This window comes from Limulus polyphemus, unplaced genomic scaffold (assembly GCF_000517525.1).
Source record: "Limulus polyphemus unplaced genomic scaffold, Limulus_polyphemus-2.1.2 Scaffold619, whole genome shotgun sequence".
NCBI lineage: Eukaryota > Metazoa > Arthropoda > Merostomata > Xiphosura > Limulidae > Limulus > Limulus polyphemus.
In genome coordinates this window covers 320,306-342,841 of record NW_013666229.1, presented here as the reverse complement: position 1 = coordinate 342,841, position 22,536 = coordinate 320,306, and the positions used below count along the sequence as shown (strand labels likewise).

The 22,536-nt window shown below is 32.6% G+C and overlaps 1 protein-coding gene across 3 annotated transcripts in view; it reads left to right on the top strand.

Moving 5' to 3' along the window:
- Positions 1-22,536, top strand: part of LOC106459506 (zinc finger protein rotund-like) — a 168,318-nt gene that overhangs the window by 133,066 nt on the left and 12,716 nt on the right. For all 3 annotated transcript variants that reach the window (XM_022386007.1, XM_022386006.1, XM_022386008.1), the window contains 3 exons: positions 4,063-4,247; positions 8,773-8,905; positions 20,917-21,084. In XM_022386007.1, coding sequence (XP_022241715.1) covers positions 4,063-4,247; positions 8,773-8,905; positions 20,917-21,084 — 486 coding nt within the window. The remainder of the gene's footprint in view (positions 1-4,062; positions 4,248-8,772; positions 8,906-20,916; positions 21,085-22,536) is intronic.

Here is a 22,536-nt window from a genome sequence, read left to right as displayed (position 1 = left end):
TCCAATTTATGATATTTGCCAACAAGATTGATACACAGTTTTCTTTTTTTTTAATATAAGTATATTTTAATATACAAACAATAATACAATTTACAATAACAGTTATTACAAATAGTTATTACAAACAATGATTTTATACAAAAGTTTTACAAATTTAAAAGCAATACAAGGTCTTTTTCTAGTCTGGAATTTCCTTGATATCTTATCGAAGGTTCACGATGAGCGAGGTAATTTCGAGTTGACCTAGGAACAATCCACTTAACAGGGAGCTAGCTAGCTCTGTAGTTCTCGCTGATCACACGCCGATTACAGGTCGAGTTTCTTTTACCGCTGAAGTTATATATAATGTCTTCAAAAAGTACTAATGTCCGATGTGAATCCACTGAAATTAAATAGTTTGTAATGTTCGAAATTTATAAATATTCCTGGTCAAATATCTAATATTTCTGATTAATAAGCTTTACTCACAATTATAGTTTCCGAGGTTTATAGTATACCAACTATAGCAAACCAGTAACAGATAATCTTCTTTTTTTAGGCGCGTCGCGTTGGTTATATTTATAGGTGTGTGGAGAGTTTCTCGAAAATTCAGATTACGTAACAATACTGACACTAAAACTAGCGTTTACGTACAGACTTATATTGTTGATTCTTAAACTCGAGAATCTTCTACAATTTTAGTGAATAGGCGGAGTTTCGCAATACATATTTAACAGTATAAGTTATGTACATTTCTAAATATAAATTTAGTGTAAGGAAACATCGATATCAAAATAAATATATAATAATAAGTCCGTCATATATGGAATTTGTGTTCTTTTATTTTTACATAGGTATTGGTCGTACGTGCTTTGTAGTAGAGAATATTATTTTGCTGTCTCCCATAGCTCTCCTGAAGAAAGACCATGGCTTATGGAACATGGTCTTTAAGATTTCTTGATGTCCATGGACAGACACTTCACACCAAGATATCTTGCCCAATGTTTACAACATCATGGCTTCTTAACATGGTTCTTAAGAGTTATTGATGTCTATGCACAGACACTTGAGGAATGTGAATGAGGAATGACACGCGCTCCACAAACCCTAATACAATATGTTGCCCTACTAAGTGCAGTAAATACACTGTCACTTGTTAACTATTCTAATAAAGGATGTTTATAAGTTCTTGACTGCCTTTTTAGATGTTGCATTATCATATTCCCGAAATCGTCGTTGAATAGTAACACGCACTATAGTTCGCATATGACAAATTGTTGATACTATTCCCAGTTATTTGTTTTAGTTTCTGAAGTTTGTTCTATATTTTCCTTTTTTAAATGTATTTACTACACGATGTAGCTATAGCTCTCTGAGCTTAAAACGAGAAAAATCGTGTTTCGATAACCACGGGGAGCAGAGCACATGTAGCTTGGCGCTTAACAACAAATCAATACCCAATGTGTTGTCAGCTTACACATTTCGTCATTAATAGTCTAAGTACTTTTACGCACAGAGCTGCTTTTCAAAGCGTGCTGGGTGGACCACGTTACATATTTAGGAGAAATGCAAATACTACTGGCTGGAGAATGAATGTGAAAAATATTGTATAAGGTGTCTGGATACTATTGGCTGGAGAGGGAATGTAAAAACTTTTAATATGTATTCACAGTGATGCACAAAATAACTTTTAATACGCCGAATAAATATAGATCATAACATATATGACATAATAATGTCTTAAAATTATTGGTTGTACGAGGCCAAATGCTCGCCAGAAGTATATTGAGAGTCGTTTTATTCACGAAAGTTTGGGAATGACATAGTGCGTTTTAAAAGCATATTATACTGTATACCTACATCGCTCTTTTCACAAACTAGCATCGTTGTTGAATAACGTTGGTGCAAGATATCGTGAGGATCAATAAATACTTTCTTGAACAGATGATGTATACAGTAATTTTGGGTTTTTAATCTGGCCGTGCAGCCAATAAGGTGTCTATCAGGTTCAAAATACCAATACCATCTTATATATCAGTATCTTAAACAAAGTCAACAAGTCTAAGAGAAACTATCCCTTCTTAATCAAAGCTAAACAACAGAGAAAATTAAAATTTTAGTAATTATAATGCGTCTTCCATGGAAACGAAATAAACTATTTCATTATGGTTCTTGTAACACACCTCTTCAAGATTACAAGTTCGTATTTGAGCTTAAGACAAATCTATATATTAGTATTTCTCCTATTTATAAGATTCTCGATTACACCAGGCAGAATTATCCCGACTTCAGCCTACCTGAGTTGAGGACTATAAAATAAGAGTATAACCATAGACTTGTCTATTAGATCTGCATGAATTTCCATTCGTTTTTAAATACATTTTCTATATTAATTATGAACCAATGTGCTAATGGAGCCAGGCCCTTAATAACATACACATAAAAATAAACAGAAACATCTTATTTGTTTGGTTTGAATTTCGCGCAAAGCTACACGAAGGCTATCGATGCTAGCCGTCCCTCATTTAGCAATGAAAGACTAGAGGGAAGGCAGCTAGTCATCACTACCCACAGCAAACATTTAGGCTACTCTTTTACCAACGAATAGTAGGATTGACCGTCACATTGTAATGCCCTCACGACTGAAAGGGCGAGCATGTTTGGTGGGACGGGGATTTAAACCCACGGCCCTCAGATTGCGAGTCAAGCGTCCTAACCACCTAGCCATGCTGGCCTTACATAAACATTTTCAATATTGCAATTAAACCTTCTAACTACTGTTGGAGTTCCCTATTTATTTAACCCAGAAAATGGATGATTTCAACCACTAAGTTTGAAACAGACAAAAACATGAAACTACGTAGTATGATACAATATGTGGACTGCTACCGGTTGTGAACAGTATTATAAACAAGTTGATAATTTTAGGGTTATTTGAAGCTTCTGTAGAACAAATACCATTTCCAGTTTTCCAAGACCAAAAATTTGAGATTTGAGTCGAAGTGGACGCAGCACAGGTAGCCAGCCCATTGAAGGATTTAGCGCTTAACAACAAGACAGCAACAAAATCGAGGCACATAAAACCCTTGGTATTTCGTTAGTAGCGCCATCTGTTTATTTACGTATGTATCAATATTAAATACTTCATGCCATGTAAAATCTTTATAACTTTCGTGATTGTTTTGTTTGGGTTTTGTAAGTAATTTTTGTATCACAGAACCATTGAATACATTTGAATGGAACATTACATTTTCACATTAGATATTTAATAACGATGCTTTATCTGTTCTATGGTAAAACGTCCTCAGACGCTTTTTTATTATCATCATTATTTTTAGCCAATTGCATTTTCTGAGCACTTTTTTGTTTGGATAGAAAACATTAAAGAACTTCCAAGTGTCATAAAGCGGCACTTAGTAAATTAACTTAGCATAAGAAGACTTAGAGAATGTTTGGTGACCATATAATTTACGAGGTAGGATTTGTGAGTTTGTTTTACCTTTCATGCTTCTTCGGAAATACTTGTCAGGAAAATGTTAATGATGAATGAATACCTCTATCCTCTGCCGCACGTCTTACCCCTCATTCTCATCAGCTGAAGTTATCACTTAAAAACAGATTAGTGAGTGTGTTGAGTTAATTATTTTTGAAGAAATTGTTTGCACGCATATTTTTGGTCGTTTTCGCATATTTATATATAGACTTTAAGTCTGTTTATTTTTGGTTTTATTATCTCATGTAGGAGGACGCATACATGACTTAATGCGTATTGACAACTTTTGATGACTTATTCGTTCAAAGGTAGAATTTACAGATAGTTCCGAAAATATATCTACCTTTCATTGGCCCGCATAAAGTTCCAACTACTTACAAAACATATCTTGGTACTTATCCTTGAATGATCTCCTTTTAAGAGCAAGATTTAGATACAAATTTAGAAATATGAAAAATATTAATTTACTGTTATATTTTTTTACAATGTCTTTGTTAAACGACAAGAATGCCAAAGTTTATTTTTGGATGACTTTCCTTTGTTACACATCAATATGTTTCTATGTTTATTTTATTTTCTGTTGTTTTTAGGGGAACGACCATATAGATGCCACCTGACTGATTGTGGAAGGGCCTTCATCCAATTGTCCAACCTACAGCAGCATCTACGAAATCATGACAGTCAAATGGAACGAGCGAAAAATAGACCATTCCAATGTAACATCTGTGGCAAGGGTTTTGCTTCTGAAAACAGCCTTCGCACACATCGTGCCAAGGTAAATACTGTGGTGAGGCTTTAAAATAAGTGATAAACAATCTGGCGTATACCTATTTGTACATTATAACATGGGATTTCAGCAAATAAGTCCAATATAGAAATATGTTTACTTCCTGAGCAGAATCTTCGATAGAGTATCTAATATTACGAAAGGAACACTCCAGCATTTTTTTCTAACTTCGCCATAGCTATACAATACAACATGAAGTTTAAAGAAACAAGCCTAATATAGAGTGTAGTTGACTTCCTAACCAAAGTTTTGTACTAGACTATCCAAAGTTAGGAAAGAGATATACCGACAATCTTTCTGGTTTCGTTATAGCCATACAATACAACATATAATTTTTGGAAACAAGCCTAATATGTAAATTATGTGGTCTGAATTATAACATGAAACAGAAAGAATGAAAATTAGTGAGCAAATTAAGTTTTGTGTGAGGCTTATTCTATGCAAAAAAAATTTATATTATTTTACCCACCGAAATTTTAATCGTCAAATAGTAAATCATCATTGCTCATACTGAAACGAATAACAATTAAAATACAAATACCTTTTTCTCGGTCTTACGGAAATCGAATAATATATTTTATATAACTATAAAGAAGAGAAGACTATATTATAGTATTGAAACTGGCACTTGTTACGTATTACAATTTCGAATGGTCTGAAACTGAGCTGAATGATAATTTAAATTTGGTAGTTAAATATATGCCGATATATCTCCAATTTATGATATTTGCCAACAATATTGATACACACAGTTTTCTTTTTTTTAATACAAATATGTTTTAATATACAAAAAACAACACAATTTACAATAATAGTTATTACAAACAATGATTTATATACAAAAGTTTCACAAACTTCCAAGCAATATAAAGTCTCCTTTCTAGTCTGTAATTTCATTGATATCTTTTCGTGGGTTGACGATGAGCGAGTTAATTTCGAGTTGACATAGGTACAATTTACTCAACAGGGACCTAGCTAGCCCTGTAGTTCTCGCTCATCACACGCCGATTACACGTCGTGTTTCCACCGATGGCATTAGGTAATGTTTTCATAAAAGTACTAATGTCAATGTGAATCCACTGAAGTTAAATGGTTTGTAATGTTCGAAATTTATAAATGTTCCTGGTCAATATATCTGAAGTTTCCCGATTAATAAGCGTTAATCACAGTTACAGCTTACGAAGTTTATAGCACACCAAACATAGCAACCCAATAATAGCTACATTTTTGGCGCGTTGCGTTGGTTATATTTATAGGCGTGTGGAGAGTTCCCTAAATTTCAGTTTTACGTAACAATACTGACGCTAACACTAGCGTTTACGTACACACATATATTGTTGATTCTTACACTCGAGAATCTTCTACAACATTAGACAATAGGCGGGAGTTTCGCGGTAGATATCTAACAGTTATATACATTTCTAAATATAAATTTATTTCAAACAAACCTCGATATTAAAATAAATATATAATAATAAATCCGTCATACACTATAGAAAACATAGCTACTCATAAATTCCATGGTAGAAGACAATTATCTCACTTGTATCAGTTTAATTGATAAACTGTTTTTCAAATTTTCAAATTCTGACAAGAAACAATTTATCGTAAGTCAAGAAATTGATTCAAGTTAATTTTGACATTACTGGGGAATGTGTTCTATGTTTTATTATTATTCGAAGTTCAGAACAAGATAGTTATTTTACTTATAAGGAGTTGTATTAATCATTGTGACTTGGTTTGAATATGATATTAACACAAAGTAATATTACTAAACAAAATTCTGAATGGACAAAAAATTTGTGGTTCAAAATTCGAATAATCGGTTTTTTTCATCTATTGAGTAAAAAAAAGCCAAATACAGAGCTCAAAATATTATAAACTAACAATGATTCAAGTACAAGAACGAGAAATCTTTATGTTTTGTGTTAGAATCATTTATTTATTAATAATTTACTGCAATTAAAAGCAATCTTTATAGATCATGTCTACTTTAATTCCAAAATTAAGATGTTTTAATACATTTATTTTTGATCGAATAAAAGTGTATATGTTTAGTTACAGATGATTATGTATGAAAAGTTACTATATCAACATGCATTTTTAAACTAACCATCGTTCAGTAGGTAGGACGAAACTAGCTGGAACAAATGTTTTAAAAAAAACAGACACTTTTTGAGGAACAAAATCTTGTACTAAACGTACTGAAATACATCTGTGTCAGGATTGTAGGAAAAAGGAACTAGTAAATTACCAAAAGTTCTGACATAAATCTTTATCTGGACTGTAGGGAAGAAAAAAATCTTGTAACTTACTAAATATTTAGAACTAGATCTGTATTTGGACCGCTTGAAATAAAAGAATGTGATGACTAATATACGTTTTGACTAGGATATGTATCAGAATTGAAGGAAACAAGAAACTTTTGGTAACTCTGTAACTGTTCTGACATAGTTATCTTTCAAGAGAATCTAGTAACGTAGTAACTGTGCTGACATCAGTCTTTACAGGACTGCAGGAAAGAATGAAATTATTTAACTTACTAAATGTTCTGAGACAGGTGTCTGGACTGTAGGAAAGAAGAGACTAGCAACGTACATCTGTATCTTGACTGCAGGAGTGAAGATACCGTAGTAACTTACTAAATATTCTGGCATAGATATGTTTTAGAAATGTAAGAAAGCAGAGACCCTAATAACGTAATCAATCTTTTAGCATAGATATTTATCAAAATTGTAGTTAAGAAGAGACTGGTAACATACTAAATGTTCTGACATAGATCTGTATCTAAACTGTGGGTAAGAAGATACTAGTAACGTGCTAAATGTTCTGATATTGTTCTGAACCTGGACTGTAGTGAAGAAAATACTAGTAACGTTCTAAATTACAATAAAGTTTAAGTCCGTGTTAACGGAACATTACCAAATTTATATGGATATTAGTTTCGACATTTCGCATGTACTCTTTAGTCCAATATAAGAAACGTTGGACTGAGGAGAACATGTGAAATTTCGAAACGAGTATCCCCCCCCCCCAGTGGCACAGCGGTATGTCTGCGGACTTAAACGCCAGAAACCGGTTTTCTATACCCGTGGTGGGCAGAGCACAGATAGCCCATTATGTAGATTTGTGCTTAATTAGAAACAAACAAACTTATTGTTATAACGTATTATATGTTCTGATATAAGTCTATATCAAGATTGTATGAAGGAAGATCCTAGCAGCGTGCTAAATGCTCTGATATTGATCTGTATCAGAATTGTAGAAAAGAAAAGGATAGAATCGTGACAAATGTTCTGATATTGATCAGTATCCGGATTGTAGAAAAGAAAAGGCTAGAAGCGTGTCAAATGTTCTGATATTGATCAGTATCAGGATCGTAGAAAAGAAAGGGCTAGAATCGTGACAAATGTTCTGATATTGATCAGTATCAGGATTGTAGAAAAGAAAAGGATAGAATCGTGACAAATGTTCTGATATTGATCAGTATCCGGATTGTTGAAAAGAAAGGCTAGAAGCGTGTCAAATGTTCTGATATTGATCAGTACCAGGATTGTAGAAAAGAAAGGGCTAGAATCGTGACAAATGTTCTGATATTGATCAGTATCCGGATTGTAGAAAGGAAAAGGCTAGAATCGTGACAAATGTTCTGATATTGATCAGTATCACCACTGTAAAAAAAGTCCCTTGTATTGTACTAAATGTTCTGAGATCTGAATAATATAGATTGTGTGCAGTGAAGAAGTAACTAATAAAGTACCGTATTTCTTGAAATAGATAACATTTTTTTTAATAGATTAAACTGATTTTAAGCAAGCTTTACAGGTTTCGTTATTTTCTCCAAAATTTGTGACATTGAACAAAAGTGCTGTGTGTGATTTTTTTGTATTAGCTTGTCTATATTTAAATAGTTTGAAAACTTCCATATTTATGAACCTTAGATAACTAGCGCTAGGAATATTCCGAATCATTAATGCACACTTAAATTTTGTATTTGCTCCACAAATGTTTTTCGAAATACCATTTATTAATATTGACTTCTAATCGGAGCAGGATATGTATTTAGAACAAAACTAAAAATCAACCTGACAGTCAGTATAGCTAACTGATTACTCACTTCTTATATTTCTCTTTATAAAGACTATAAAACAGTGTTTTATCAGTTGGATACCATTACTGTTAACGATATTTTCGGCTGTGATATCTCAAGAGTTTAAGCCAGCAAAGGAAGTTTAGGTCAGTCCTAAGTACTATGTTAAGCTAACAGTGCAAAACAATATTTATAATAAATGTATACTAATGAAAAAAAAAAAATTAAACAGTAATGAAATTTGATATACTAAATAGTATGACCAATAATGTTTTTAATGAAAGTAATAATAAATAAATAATACAATGTTACGCTGATTGTGAGTATTTTGGGGACTTTTAATCTTTCTTGAATTCCTTTGTTGCTGTTGATTTTGTGCAAAAGTTTCAATGCACCTAAGAGTTTATTGTCTGATTTCTACAGCAACACGCAGCCCTAATTGGAGGAGCTAACTCTCAGTCGTGTCCTGTGTGTCATCGAATCTGTCTGAACGGAGAGGCCTTGATGGAACACATGCGTATAACTCACAAGGATCCCAATGCATCGGGAACACCAAGTAAGAGAAAACGCAACAGATTGAATTTACTCCCCAAGACATGTGAGGGAATTTCATCGTCAATATGTCTCTCATTTCCAAATCGTAATAATAACGAGCATGATGATACAACCACACTTGGCTCTCTGTCAAACATGACAGCCTGCTGTAGCTCATGTGGCAACTCTTGTACAACTTCACACTCTAATGTCACATCCGGTACGTGTTTAATATCTCGCTCTTCCTACTCTCCACACATCAATCCCAATTCGGAAGGACCAATGACTGGGATTAACATGGGCCAGTACATGTTTCAACCCTTTTTTAGAGGCTCACGATCTATCACTCCTCCAGATATTCAGGATAGCGCTCCCTCTCAGACCTCCTGTTATCCGTTGATGGGCCGACCACAACACCTGTCTTTTATGAATCTGTAGAGGAGATAGAGACCCCACAACCACTTGGGATATACTTGCATAGATAGTAATAAGAAAAAAGGCTGATGCTTCGGAGTGTCGCGTCAAAATACTTTTTTTTTGTCATAATATCATACACTGATATTTTATCTATACTGTTTAGTTAGGATGTGTACAAACAATAGCGATTGTAGGCTATCACATTTCAAAGCATACATTATAGTTTCTGTTTGTAGTGATTAACAAATTTTCGTCTGTTGTAGGGTCTGATAACATTTCATATACTTTTGTGTTAAACTTACATAATTTACGTGTAACACTCTCCTGTCTAGCGGACTTTTAATTACAAATATAATTACTATGGAATATATTCTACACTACTGGGCTCATTTCTGTATTTTACACATAGATCACACCTCCATATCTAACAGTTATTTGTTTATATCACATCCACTAGAACACTGAATTATATTTTATTGCTATTTCCTTAGACAAACGTTTCAGGTATACTGGGTTCATATCTTACTGTGGTATATATTTAGATCATATATCCTAGTTCAGAGAGCTTGTATATTGTTTCTATTCATATAGGTAACATCTCCTAGTCCAGTGGATTCATAGCTGACTGATATACGTTTAGATGTAACCTGGTCCAGTAGATTCATATCTGACTATTATACATTTAGATGTCTCCTATTCCAGTGAGGTTATATCTGCTGTCATATGTTTAGATATAATATCCTTGTCCGGTGGGATAATATCTGACTGTTATAAGTTTAGATATAATCTCCTAGTTCACTGGATAGCATTTAGATACCATTTCTTAAGTCCAGTGTTATATGTTTAGGCACTATCTCCCAGTCTAGGGGGGTTCAAAACGGACTGTTATTTTTTGTCTTTAGATATCTTCTCCTAGTCTAATGAGCTCATGTTTGACTCATAATGATTTAGATATCATATTCTAGTCCATTGGGTCCATATCAGACTATTACAGTTTTAAATATCATCCCCTAAGTCCAATGGGCTGATATCTGATTGTTATATGTTTAGATATCATCTTCTATTCCAGTGGCTCATATTTGTCTGTTATATATTTAGATATTATTATCTCCTACTTTAGGAGGTTCATGCTTGACTGTTATAGGTTTAGATATCATCTCCTTGTTCAATGTATTATTTCTGACTGCTATATTCCTAGATAGCTTTCACTAGTCTCCTTGATTCATTTCTGATTGTTAGATATTAAGAACAACAGTTGCTGCTAAGACGTTCGCGGTTTTTTTTAACAGTAAGATATTTAATTTTTCTAGTTAATATGGTTATATCAAATTTAATCTAGCACGTTGTTATAAACACTCTGGTTAATTTGCTTCTTTGTGGTATATATCTAAGTTATAGTTTTAAGTTAATATTCGAAGTTACCGATGATTTCTGTTGGCACTCTATAGTAGGAGCCTCTACTACAACATTTCGTTTTTTATCTGCTCTTTGATCTAGGCTATCGCACATATTCATCAAATGCTGCACTTTTTAATATGGCGTATTTTAGACACTAAATATTAAGCAATATTATCTGTACATAGATTCAACAGTAATCTTATTAACTTGATACAGATCTTCCTTACATTTGCTCAGTTGAACGTGTTAAAATATACCAATGGATATGTTTGGCTCAAGTGATCTTTGATTACAAAGCGTTTCTTTGTTTACACGTCACAATGATGTCATGTTACTCAAGTATCTATCGAAATCACACCATCTATAAAACGACAAAAACATCAAACCATTTTTTTCCTATGGACATCATAGAGCGGGGTGGTGAGAAGAAGAGAGATGGGGGTGGGTTTTTTTCCTAACAGTTATATGTTCCTCATGTATACGTAGCGACACTCAAGTTCCTCATGTCGCTTTACTACAAGGTATTGCAGCATGTTAAGGCGTCGCTTTACTACAAGTTCAGGTATTGCAGTTCCTTTTGGTCCGTTTAGTTCCTCACACGGGTTGGTTAATATTCTACCCTTATTCTCAGTGCGCTCAATCTAAATCAGCTTGCTCTAATATTCTTGGTACTACCTTATCCAGTAATAGGTGGTGAACAGAGAGGGAACCAAAGGGGCGGCCCTAGGGAATTTGTTAGAGGATAATACGTTACTTTCTATGTATTGTATACTTACAAACTGTTAACACCTATTTCTCGACATAGATATATGTATGTATATAAGCTAAACAAATGTTTTACCTCAGTGTGTATGTTTTTTTTTCTTCTTTTTTTTTTGAATCCCACTGTTAAACCTTTCGAGATGGAAGTGCTAATCTATGTTATAAGTCACTTTCTCTGCTGTTGTTGTAAAAAAACAACACTTTCAAACTGGTTTTGAGGAACTATTAGAACTTTTAGAAATATATGATGTCAGCTTCCTAATGTTAGCCGTAGATTTTAAGGATTAGTGTTAAAGTTCAATGTTTTATAGAAATATGTAAATTCATCTTTCGTGGGCTCAAGTTGCCTAGAAACAACTTAATTAGTTTTAGTCTAAATAGGAAAAGCATATATATATATTTTTTTTCAGATGTCAGTATTGTTTGGTGTGAATGAAAGGTAGATAAGTGCCAGTAGGCTTTGTCATTCTTTGTATTTGTGATATAGATTAATAACGAAAAAGTGTAAGCTAGAGAAACTTGAATATTTGTAAAGCTTTATTACAGTTAGAATTAAGTGGTTAAGCTTGTGTATTTATACTTATTCTTGTTTTTAACGAATGTGTCTAAAGCCAGTATCTCAAAAGAGGCGTAAAAAAATAGACGTACTCTTGTTTTATGTGCTACTCATTGTGTACCATTAGACTATGAAATGGGACTCATAAGGAAATGCACATCCATTATATGAGTAACAAAGGGTTTGTGAGCACTGTCTTAAACTGATTATTATATTACTGTTGTTAAGTAATTGTGTAGTTCAAATATTCATTGTAAACATTTCAAAACTTTTAGCGTATCATGTAATTATTTTGTTGTAAATATTATGTTTCTGTAATATGAATTTTATCTCCACGTATAACTATACGTACTTCTTCATTTTTTGCCAAGATATTATTGTGATCAGAATGATAACGTTTTCTCCAAGGTGACACGTGTTTATATATATATACATGTTTGTATATGTGAATATATTTGTGTACAAAATATATACCCATAAACCTGTATTACAAAAGGCACACGCAGATATATATATATATATATATATATGCACATATCCTTGGGTTGTTTTTTTTCTTTTTTATAGAATATCATTGGTTACTAAGAAAATAGTGATTTGAAAAAAAGAAGAAAGCATTTTATTCGTTACATTTATGTAAATACTGTGCTATCTTAGGAAATCCTAAAAGCAAAATCGTACCCATGAACTGATTTTCATCATATACTGAACATGTAAATTACCGGTGAATGTAAAGCAGAACGGATGTCTGTTTATCTATGGTTATCATTAAGGGTAGTCAAAGCTCGCCATCCCATAAAAGGTGTTATATGAAATTATGTGTTTACGTAGAATTGGTAGTGACTTAAACTTATCATCGTTTCTGTAAATGTAAAATGGCGAAGACTGGCTTTCTGAAAGCAAGAACTTCTGTGATATTTCCACAGGATGCTTTTTAATACAACGTGTAAAGTATTCTCGAACTGTAAGAATAAGAAGCTGATTGTTCTGACTAAAAGTTTTTAAAAGGTGCTTACAGAAACGTGATGGATGTTTGTAATATGAGAAAATAGGAGAACATGTTTTCCAGACTTTCTCTTCCAAAGAGAACAAAAAACTGTTGTAAATGTTTGAATTCACCAAATAGAAAAAAAATGTGATCTTTTGAGCACTAGAACATGAAAATTCAATATCATGGTAACATTTATCATTACTTTTGGAATTTTATTTTTCTTTTAAAATATAAAGATATTCTTAGAAATGTACAAAAATCAAACTCATTAAATAAAGGCAGACATGCAATATTATATTAAAACATAGTATATAGTTGCGGATAGACTAAATTAGATATAGAAATATAATACAAAGAAACTATACCTCAAACAAAATGTTTACAACTTGCAATATAACTTATGACGTGCAGCAAACAAATTAACTTTCTTTTTACATTCTATGCTACTGGTCATATTTATTGGGTAAGTTAGGAGTTAGGTCAGTAAGATAATTTTTAATGCAGCACATAACATTAAAAATATATTACAACAAAGCATACTCATCCTTACAATCAAGTAAATATTAACCATTCAATAACTAATAGCAGTAGAGTGGAACTAGCATAACAAATCCAAACAGCATATAGCTGTACTCATAATCTGTGAAATAATAGCACACGCAACTATGGCAGAAGTGAACGGTATACAGATATATTAAAACAGCACATAACTGTACTTATAATCTGTAAAGTTATTAATAGCACACGGTACCTAGCAGAAGTAGAGTGAGCGGTATAAAACACATTAAAACAGTACAGAGTTGTAATAATAATTAGAAAGTAATAACACGTGGAAAGTAGCAGAAGTAGAGTGAACAGTAGAAAACATAGTCATATTTACTGACTCTTAATAACAACTTCAGTACATGACAGCAATAGAATAACAATATCACAACACATTAAAACAATGCACAGTTGTAATCACACGTTGAATTAGTAATAATATAATTAAAGTTACTATAAACTGTTATCTAGTAGAACAGTAATGCTTGACAATAGTAGAGTTGACACTATAAAACACCTAGAAACAACGTACAGCAAACTGGCTAATGGTATAAAACACCTAGAAACAACGTACAGCAAACTATCTAATGGTATAAAACACCTAGAAACAGCATACAACAAACTGGCTAATGGTATAAAACACCTACAAACAGTATAGAGCAAACTGGCTAATGGTATAAACCACCTGGAAACAGCATATAGTAAACTGGCTAATGGTATAAAACACCTAGAAACAACGTACAGCACACTGGCTAATGGTATATTTTATAGCAAATTGATACAAACTTATCTTGGCTACTTTATACAGCAACACTATAATAAACTTTTACAGAAACAAAAATAAAGGACATGCAATCTGGCTAGAATCAAAATGTCAAAAATCACAAAGAGACATATGAGTACATTAGTTACAATCAACTATTGTATAATATAAAGTCACACGACTACTATCGCTAAAATGAATTATGACAGAAACATGAAGTCGCACACATGTGAACTGGTTAGAATGAATAACTACAAAGACTAGAAGACACGCGTATTTTATGACGAGAATCAAGTCAAGTATTACAGAAACATAGGTATAAGTATGTAACCTGGCTAGATTCAACTATTACCGGAACATGTAGGCAGATTATTCTGACGAGAAGTGGTGGTGCACAAACGTGAAGATACACAGTAAATGTGGCTAAAAGCAAATATGACCCTTTTTCGGAAATTAAATCATAATTGAAAAATGTTATTTTGTTCTTAATTTGTATATTTGTTGGTCAAGTTGTTTTTGAAGAAGATGAAATATATTGACGTCATAACAACAAACTTACCTATACCTTTAAAAAAATGCTTATATTTACAGTTTTTGTTTTAAATCCAGTCGAGCAGATATTATATTATTACACTATTCTTTTATTTTTTATATTTACATTTCAATGTACGAAATGTTTGTCAATTGCTAGTTTTTAAATAGTAAATTCAAAAAGTATTTTGATGTTTACAAAACATTATTAATGAATTGAAGTGGTCTTTCCTTCCTTTTCTGTTGTTTTTATTTACTCTTCTTCCTCTAGTCTTTCTCTAACCAAGAGTAATCTTTGTGTAAATCGTATAATGTTAAAATTGCAAAGGTGTTGCAAGAATAATCGATAACAATTATATGTAGTTTCTTTATCAGTCAGAATACTAGTGATTAAGTTAAAGTCATATATCTCTAACTTTGTTTTGTGCATATTGTAGTTTATTGTTAGACATATATATTAATTTAAATAAAATAACAATCTATATCTCCAGAGGATCTGGAAATGTAGGTGGTTATTTTGTTTATAATAAAAACATTTATTCTATAGTCTCATGTTATGATCTACAAAATAATTCAATTATATGTGTAACAAAAATTCAAAATTCAAAAGGCTTCAATGTAATAACGTGATTAAATTAATTTATTATTTGCTAAGTAAGAAAAAAAAATCTAAACTTGTGTTTTAGGTACTTGACTTTAGATATTAGTCTCGTTTCTACTGAATAGTTTGTAACTGAATAAACAAAAACTTTGATGGTATCAATGTATAACAAATCATATGAAATGTCACTAAATGACATTAATTTTACTGTAGTTTTGCTGTTGATGTATTGTGAACTTAATATCATGGACAAAAGAGAGTCTGTACCTGTTAGTCTAGTTGGTAATAAAGTGTTAACACACAACTTTTAGTCATCTAGTGCTTCATTAAATTTTAGATGAGTGCCCAAACCCTTTGAGGTGCCTGCTAAACCTTTTGAGTCCCATTCTATCAACTCATAGAGTGATTAAGTTTTTGTTTTGTTTTTCTAACTATTCATTATTAGTTTTTGTGTGGCAGACTTTCTTTCCACTATCATTACTATAATGATTGATTTGGCTGTTAGTTTAGTTGTACCATTCTTCGTTCCATATTGTCGAATGTTTTTATTCTTGGTACTTTTTGTTGTGCTGATGATTTTAGGAGACTGAGAATAAATCTGACTTTCTTGTCGACTCAAAAGGAAGAGTGGTAGCTCAAAGGGCTTGTTCAAACACGTCTCTTATCCTCGACTCTTCGTGAGAAACTTATATACATATATGAACATTATAGTTTGAAGAAATATTAAGTTTACAATTATCAAATTAATCATTTTTAATTACAAATAAATCAGAGATAACGAATTACATTAAGCTATACAAAACACTTGTACAGTATCTACGAAAACAAGTTTAAAGCTTATTTTTCTAGTATATAAAATGCAAAAATTACTGAAAGAAATAGTTACAGACATTTCATCATGTTGTCAGGAATCTCTATTAAGTTTTTGAATACCTAGTTCTGCTATCTTTCTAATTTCTTATTAAACATGACAAAGAAGCAGACAAAAATGTCAAACACAAGCTGAATTATATATTTTATATCTCATTTATTTCTACAATATAATAACTTAAATCATACTATTTTCAAAAATAAAATGCTGTACTTTGAAACACTTCTGAAAACGTTACACACAAATATACTTTCTTAAATATTATATTTCAAGCAGTTCACTCGTGTTGCGCTCAACGTAACTCAATGATTAGCTTACAGAACCATGGATCCTGTTACTGAAGAAATATATATATATATATATTAAATTCTATTGGGTCAGACAAGAGTAGCCAAAGAGTTGGCAATAGATGGTGTTGACTAGTTGCCTTCATCACTTCAAAATTGTGAACGGCGAGCGCAGATAAACCTTGTGCGTATATCTGTAACAAAGAAACAAACAAATCACTCGTGTTTGAGAAAAGCATCTTTGGAAAACAGCTGGGAAGCGCTGTTTATTTTGATTTATTTGCAAGTAGACGTTATTGTAATTAGTTACAATAGCACACTGCGTGTTCACGTTTTTATTAAAACTTGTGTCAGTGGTGGGACTCTCTTTTAAGTAACATTGATTATTTTATTGTGGACTTAAGCACCTGGTTGTCACCAATCAGCTCATTACTCAAGCTCATCAACCCAGAAAAGTCTTAATTTCACAAATAACAGCAACTTAAAATATGAAAGAATCACTATCTATTTTACCGTTCCATCATCAGACCTGGATATTTTAAGCTGTCATGATCTAATTTTACGAGGAGTAACACAGATTTTGGAAATAATCACAAAAGTTCAGTTATAGTTAATATTTCAACACATATGCCATAAGGTAGATCATTATCACTATTTTGATTTGCTTTTGATGTGGAATCTGAAATTGACTTACTAAGAGAAATATTTTTAAAAATATGTAGCCTTACGTGATTTTATAAGACGAATGTTAGGCATATTGATTCAGTTGTTTCTCCAGCTTTGGCGCTTAACACCGTAGCATTCATAAGTATTAAGTTAAAATTGCTAACATAAAACAGTAGGAGAAGCCGCTGAGTTTTTGTTTCATCAAAAAATAAACATAATATCTAAAACGGATCATTTTTCATCATAAATTCACGTGTGATTTGGAAATATGAAGAATCAGTTTCAGAAAATTACTCAGATGAAGAATATAAAAAAAGACAGAACATTTTAAAGCACTACCAGCATTATTTTAATAGTTTATTTTCATTTTTATAAATTTCACGATGATTTAACTAAGGATTAAAGTTTTCATTAGGAATTTGTTAGCTAGTTAGTTATACGGCGACTCAAACTTCAGTTAACTATATTTTTTTCTTTGAAAATCGAGTTTTGAGAAATTTGTATTTTCCACTTATTAAATTCCAAAACAGTCCTTTCTTATCTAGTGAGTTATCATAATCGAAATAATTACAAAGTTTTACTAATTATCTGATCAAAATAACATAAATATTATGTAAATAATTACGCATGCATAGTAAAATGTAATATTTTCAGTATTCTTGTTCTAAGTGTTCTCTCTAGATTAGTTAAAATATAGTTCCGATCATCAAAAAGAAATTAAAATCATTCTTTAGCAGTCTATTCTCAATGAATAACATGATTCACGAAGAAAATGTTTTATATTTTCCAACTTAGCTTCTGTTCTTATCTACATAAAATCATCTTTCCTATAAAGTTAATGTTTACCACAGTGACGACTCTTTCATCATATATGTACAAGAATTGAGGAAAACAAAGACAATTGTACGTTTCACAAGTATTTCATCTATTTGTTTCTCAGTTTGGATAATAAATCATCATGTAGCAAAACTATGGCAATAATAATTGAAATACTTGTGAAACGTACAATTTCTTTGTTTCCCTCAATTATGGAATTTCACCAAGTGCCGACAGTTTCAAGTATTAAATACATACGTAACATCTTTTTCGACATTGAATGGAATTCCCTATATTTTTTTCCTAAAATTGTGAATACTTTTTGGAAAGTGGTTTATTTTTAGTATAAGTATTATATTACTTAACACAAACACATCTACCGACAATAGGTGCTCTAAAAATACTTGTATTCCTTAAAACATGTTTGTTTGTTTTTTACCGAAAATAAGTACTTTATAAGGAATTGTATTTCTTAACATATACTCATATTCCGATAATAGATGGTTTTCAAGAACTTGTATTACATAACACAAACTGATCTACCAACAATAGGTGCTATACAAGGATTTGTACTACTTAGCACATGCTGACCTACCGACAATATGGGCTTTACAAGAGCTTGAATTACTTAAAATACACTGATCTACCGACAATAGATATTCTACAAAGACTTGTACTTCTTAACTCAAATTGATCTATCGACAATAGATGCTGTACAAGGACTTGTATTACTTAACATACACTGATCCACCGACAGTAGGTAATCTACAAAGATTTGTACTCCTTAACACATGTTGATCTACCGACAATAGGTGCTTTATAAGGATTTGTACTCCTCAACACATGCTGATATACTGATATTAGATGCTCTACAAGGGCTTATACTACTGTAACGGATAGACAATATCTGCAAAACCTGCTTGAAATCATCCGTTTTTGCTGATTTTCGAATAATAGTGTAATTGTGTAATAGTCAATTCGACATATGGTGGTAAAATTAAACAAAACATATTAATTGCAACGCTTCTGAAATGAATCATCTTTGTGTTATCTGAACGTTTCTGTTTTCTAATATATGAGTAGTAAATTGGAAAGGCCTTCCTTAATTTAGTGCTCCCACTGGCGTCATTATAACGTTGAAAATTGAGTTTCGATACCAGCAATAGGAAAAGTGCATATAAATCATTGTGTAATTTGGTGCTTAAAAACGTCTTATTATAACCGCATTGTGTATTAAAAACACATACATTTTTAGTTTCTTGAAATGCTAGTGGTCTAACAAAGAGCATATGTTTGAGTTTTTGTCTATATCACAGTTGTTTGAAAGAAAATTGATAACTCCAAGAAATAGAAAAAGGAGAAACAACAGTACAGCTAGCATAAAATTCCTATATTTATTATTTTCAAAATTACAAAAGTATATTCACTTAATTTTCCTGTTATCCTGTAAATGCTATTTGTAAATAACTGCCTTTTAAAATTACTTCTGTAGAATAACCATTGTTACAAGATGTATGTAAAAGGATTATGTGAAAAATAACTAAAATTTCATTATTGCTAACATGTAGATGACGAAAAGGATACTAATTAAGCCTAAAAATTAGCATTAACATTAATTCAATTTCAATACACTTTATCTAGCTGGTAAGACTAAATCCATATTTTACTAATGTTATTATAGTCTTTTCCTTTCAAATTTAAAACTCCTGGTTACTTTTTTGTTACATCTAAAGATTTTATGGTAGTATAGGATTTTTAGACGTTTTGCGCGTTATACTTTTCAACATCCTAAAATACCTTTATACCTTCCAACATCCTAAAATAGAAGTTGGCTACAGAAAAAGAACAATGTTTCGCAATATCGGAGGTAGTTATACCAGTGGTTAGGCGTTGCCTTTCTTACCGGAGGTAGTTATACCAGTGGTTGCAGGCGTTGCCTTCCTTACCGGAGGTAGTTATACCAGTGGTTGTAGGCGTTGCCTTCCTTACCGGAGGTAGTTATACCAGTGGTTCTAGGTGTTACCTTCTTTACCAGATGTAGTTATACCAGTGATTGTAGGTGTTACTTTCTTTACCAGATGTAGTTATACTAGCGACTGTAGGCGTTGCCTTCTTTACCGGAGGTAGTTATACTAGCGATTGTAGGCATTGCCTTCTTTACAGGAGGTAGTTATATTAGCGATTGTAGGCGTTGCCTTCTTTACCGGAGGTAGTTATACTAGCGATTGTAGGCATTGCCTTCTTTACAGGAGGTAGTTATACAAGCGATTGTAGGCGTTGCTTTTTTTATCGGAGGTAGTTATACTAGCGATTGTAGGCGTTGCCTTCTTTACCGGAGGTAGTTATACTAGCGATTGTAGGCGTTGCTTTCTTTATCGGAGGTAGTTACACCAATGGTTGTAGGCGTTGCCTTCCTTATCGGGGGTAGTTATACCAGTGATTGTAGGCGATAGCCTTCTTTACCGGTGGTAGTTATACTAGCGATTGTAGGCGTTGCCTTCTTTACGGAGGTAGCTATACCAATGGTTGTAGGTGTTGCTTTCCTTACCGGTGGTAGTTATACCAGTGGTTGTAGGTGTTACCTTTTTACCAGATGTAATTATACCAGTGATTGTTGGCTTTGCTTTTTTATCCATGTAATATATTGGAAAACTTTTTTCTGGGTGAAAAAACAACAACAAAAATTACATTCTTCTCCTAACAGAAAAAAACAGATAAAGAAAAAGAATTCTCACTACAGAAAATACGCATGTTAGTTGTACCATAAATACGAATGTTAATTGTACCATAAATATACTCTGTTTTACTTTACGTTCATCTGTTCCATGCAGACAAGCGACGAACAACTAACCATCCATGTCCAATTTGTGGGAAAACTTACGTGAACGAGGGATCGTTGAGAAAACACATCACAAGCCACCCTGAGACGTCATCAGTTTCATCGCCTCTGCGCATGTGGCCATGCTCTGTTTGCCAAAGTGTGTTTACTCAAGAAGCTGGTAAGTGATATTTTCTCCTTCTCAAAGAGCTTCGGCGAAATTGCTTTTTTTAAGCATAATTTCCAAATAATCATATTGACTATTGTCATTAAACTTGTATATTAATCAGGCCATCAGCTGCTGCTGTTCAAACACGGTATCAGTTCTAAATGCATTTCTTACTTCTTTTCAGCGAACAAGTACAAACTTTGCCTTTTTTAGATTTTAGATCATCTGGTATGTTTTAAGAAGTTAACACGCAGAGGCAGATCTAGTGAGGTATGTGTGTAAAGGGCGAAGATCCCTTCCCTGAACATAAAGTTTATCTCCTTATTTTCCGAATTTTAACGTAATCTTCTCGATTTCCGTGTTTTTCGCGTAACTTTGTTTCGTTTTATTTCGCTGTAGGCGTAAATCTGTATTTTATTGTTATCCTTCGTTACGTTTCCTTTATTTTTTGCATGAAGTATTCCTTATTTTCATGCTGACAAGCGAAACTGGAACACTCACATGTCGTAATCCCTATATTCGTGTTAGCAGGCGACATTGTAGCACTCGCATATCCATATTGCAATCCCTATGTTTATGCTGGCAGGCGACACTGGAGCACGAGCGTGAAAATGGATAAATATGCAATGGCATGATTGTAGAGTGATTAAAATGGATATGATAATTTAAGTATCATTAGTTGTGAGAAATACTGCAAAACACTGAGAAAAAGAAGAGACACAACTGTCGGAATACACTTGGGAGTATTCTTTCAGGCATTACTATAAATTTTCTTGTACTGTTACTGCTGCCTATATCCGTAGCTTCATGCTAAGTTTGAGAATGTGAAACGCCTTCTTATTTTGCACAGCTCATAATGTTGAGAGCAATATGAAAATTAATTGTTATTCACATCAGGGTAAATTTGCCATCTAGTCACATAGTTACCAACGTTTGAATAAAATATAGCTCTTCAGGTCAAACCTGTCATTCTCAAGGGACGAAATATACCTGTCAGCTTGTTATTTTCAAGGGAAGTAGTAAACTTGTCATCTAGTCACATAGTCACTAATGTTTGAATAAGATAAAGTGAAATCGTATGCCTTAAAAAAGTTTATGCGCAACGTTTCGACTATAGGTATACAACTGATTGTAAACTGACCAAAACACTCGATTACGCAATAATGACACGAGAACAATATTGACGACATAGAGTTGGATCGGTTGAGCATTATTTGTCAATTCCTTGTGTTGCACAGATAGGCCCTGACCACTTATGTGAAATCGGCTGTCTCGTAGGAGATGGAAGAGTTTCTTTACTGATGTTACCAGAAGCTTTCTGGATGTATACTGTACTACTGATCACTCATCATGGCTGGAGACGGCTTGAATGGGTAATGAAGAAAAACTTTAATATAACAGCAAATGTACAACGTTTCGACAAGGTTTTGTCATCATCAGGTACAAAACCTTGTCGAAACGTTG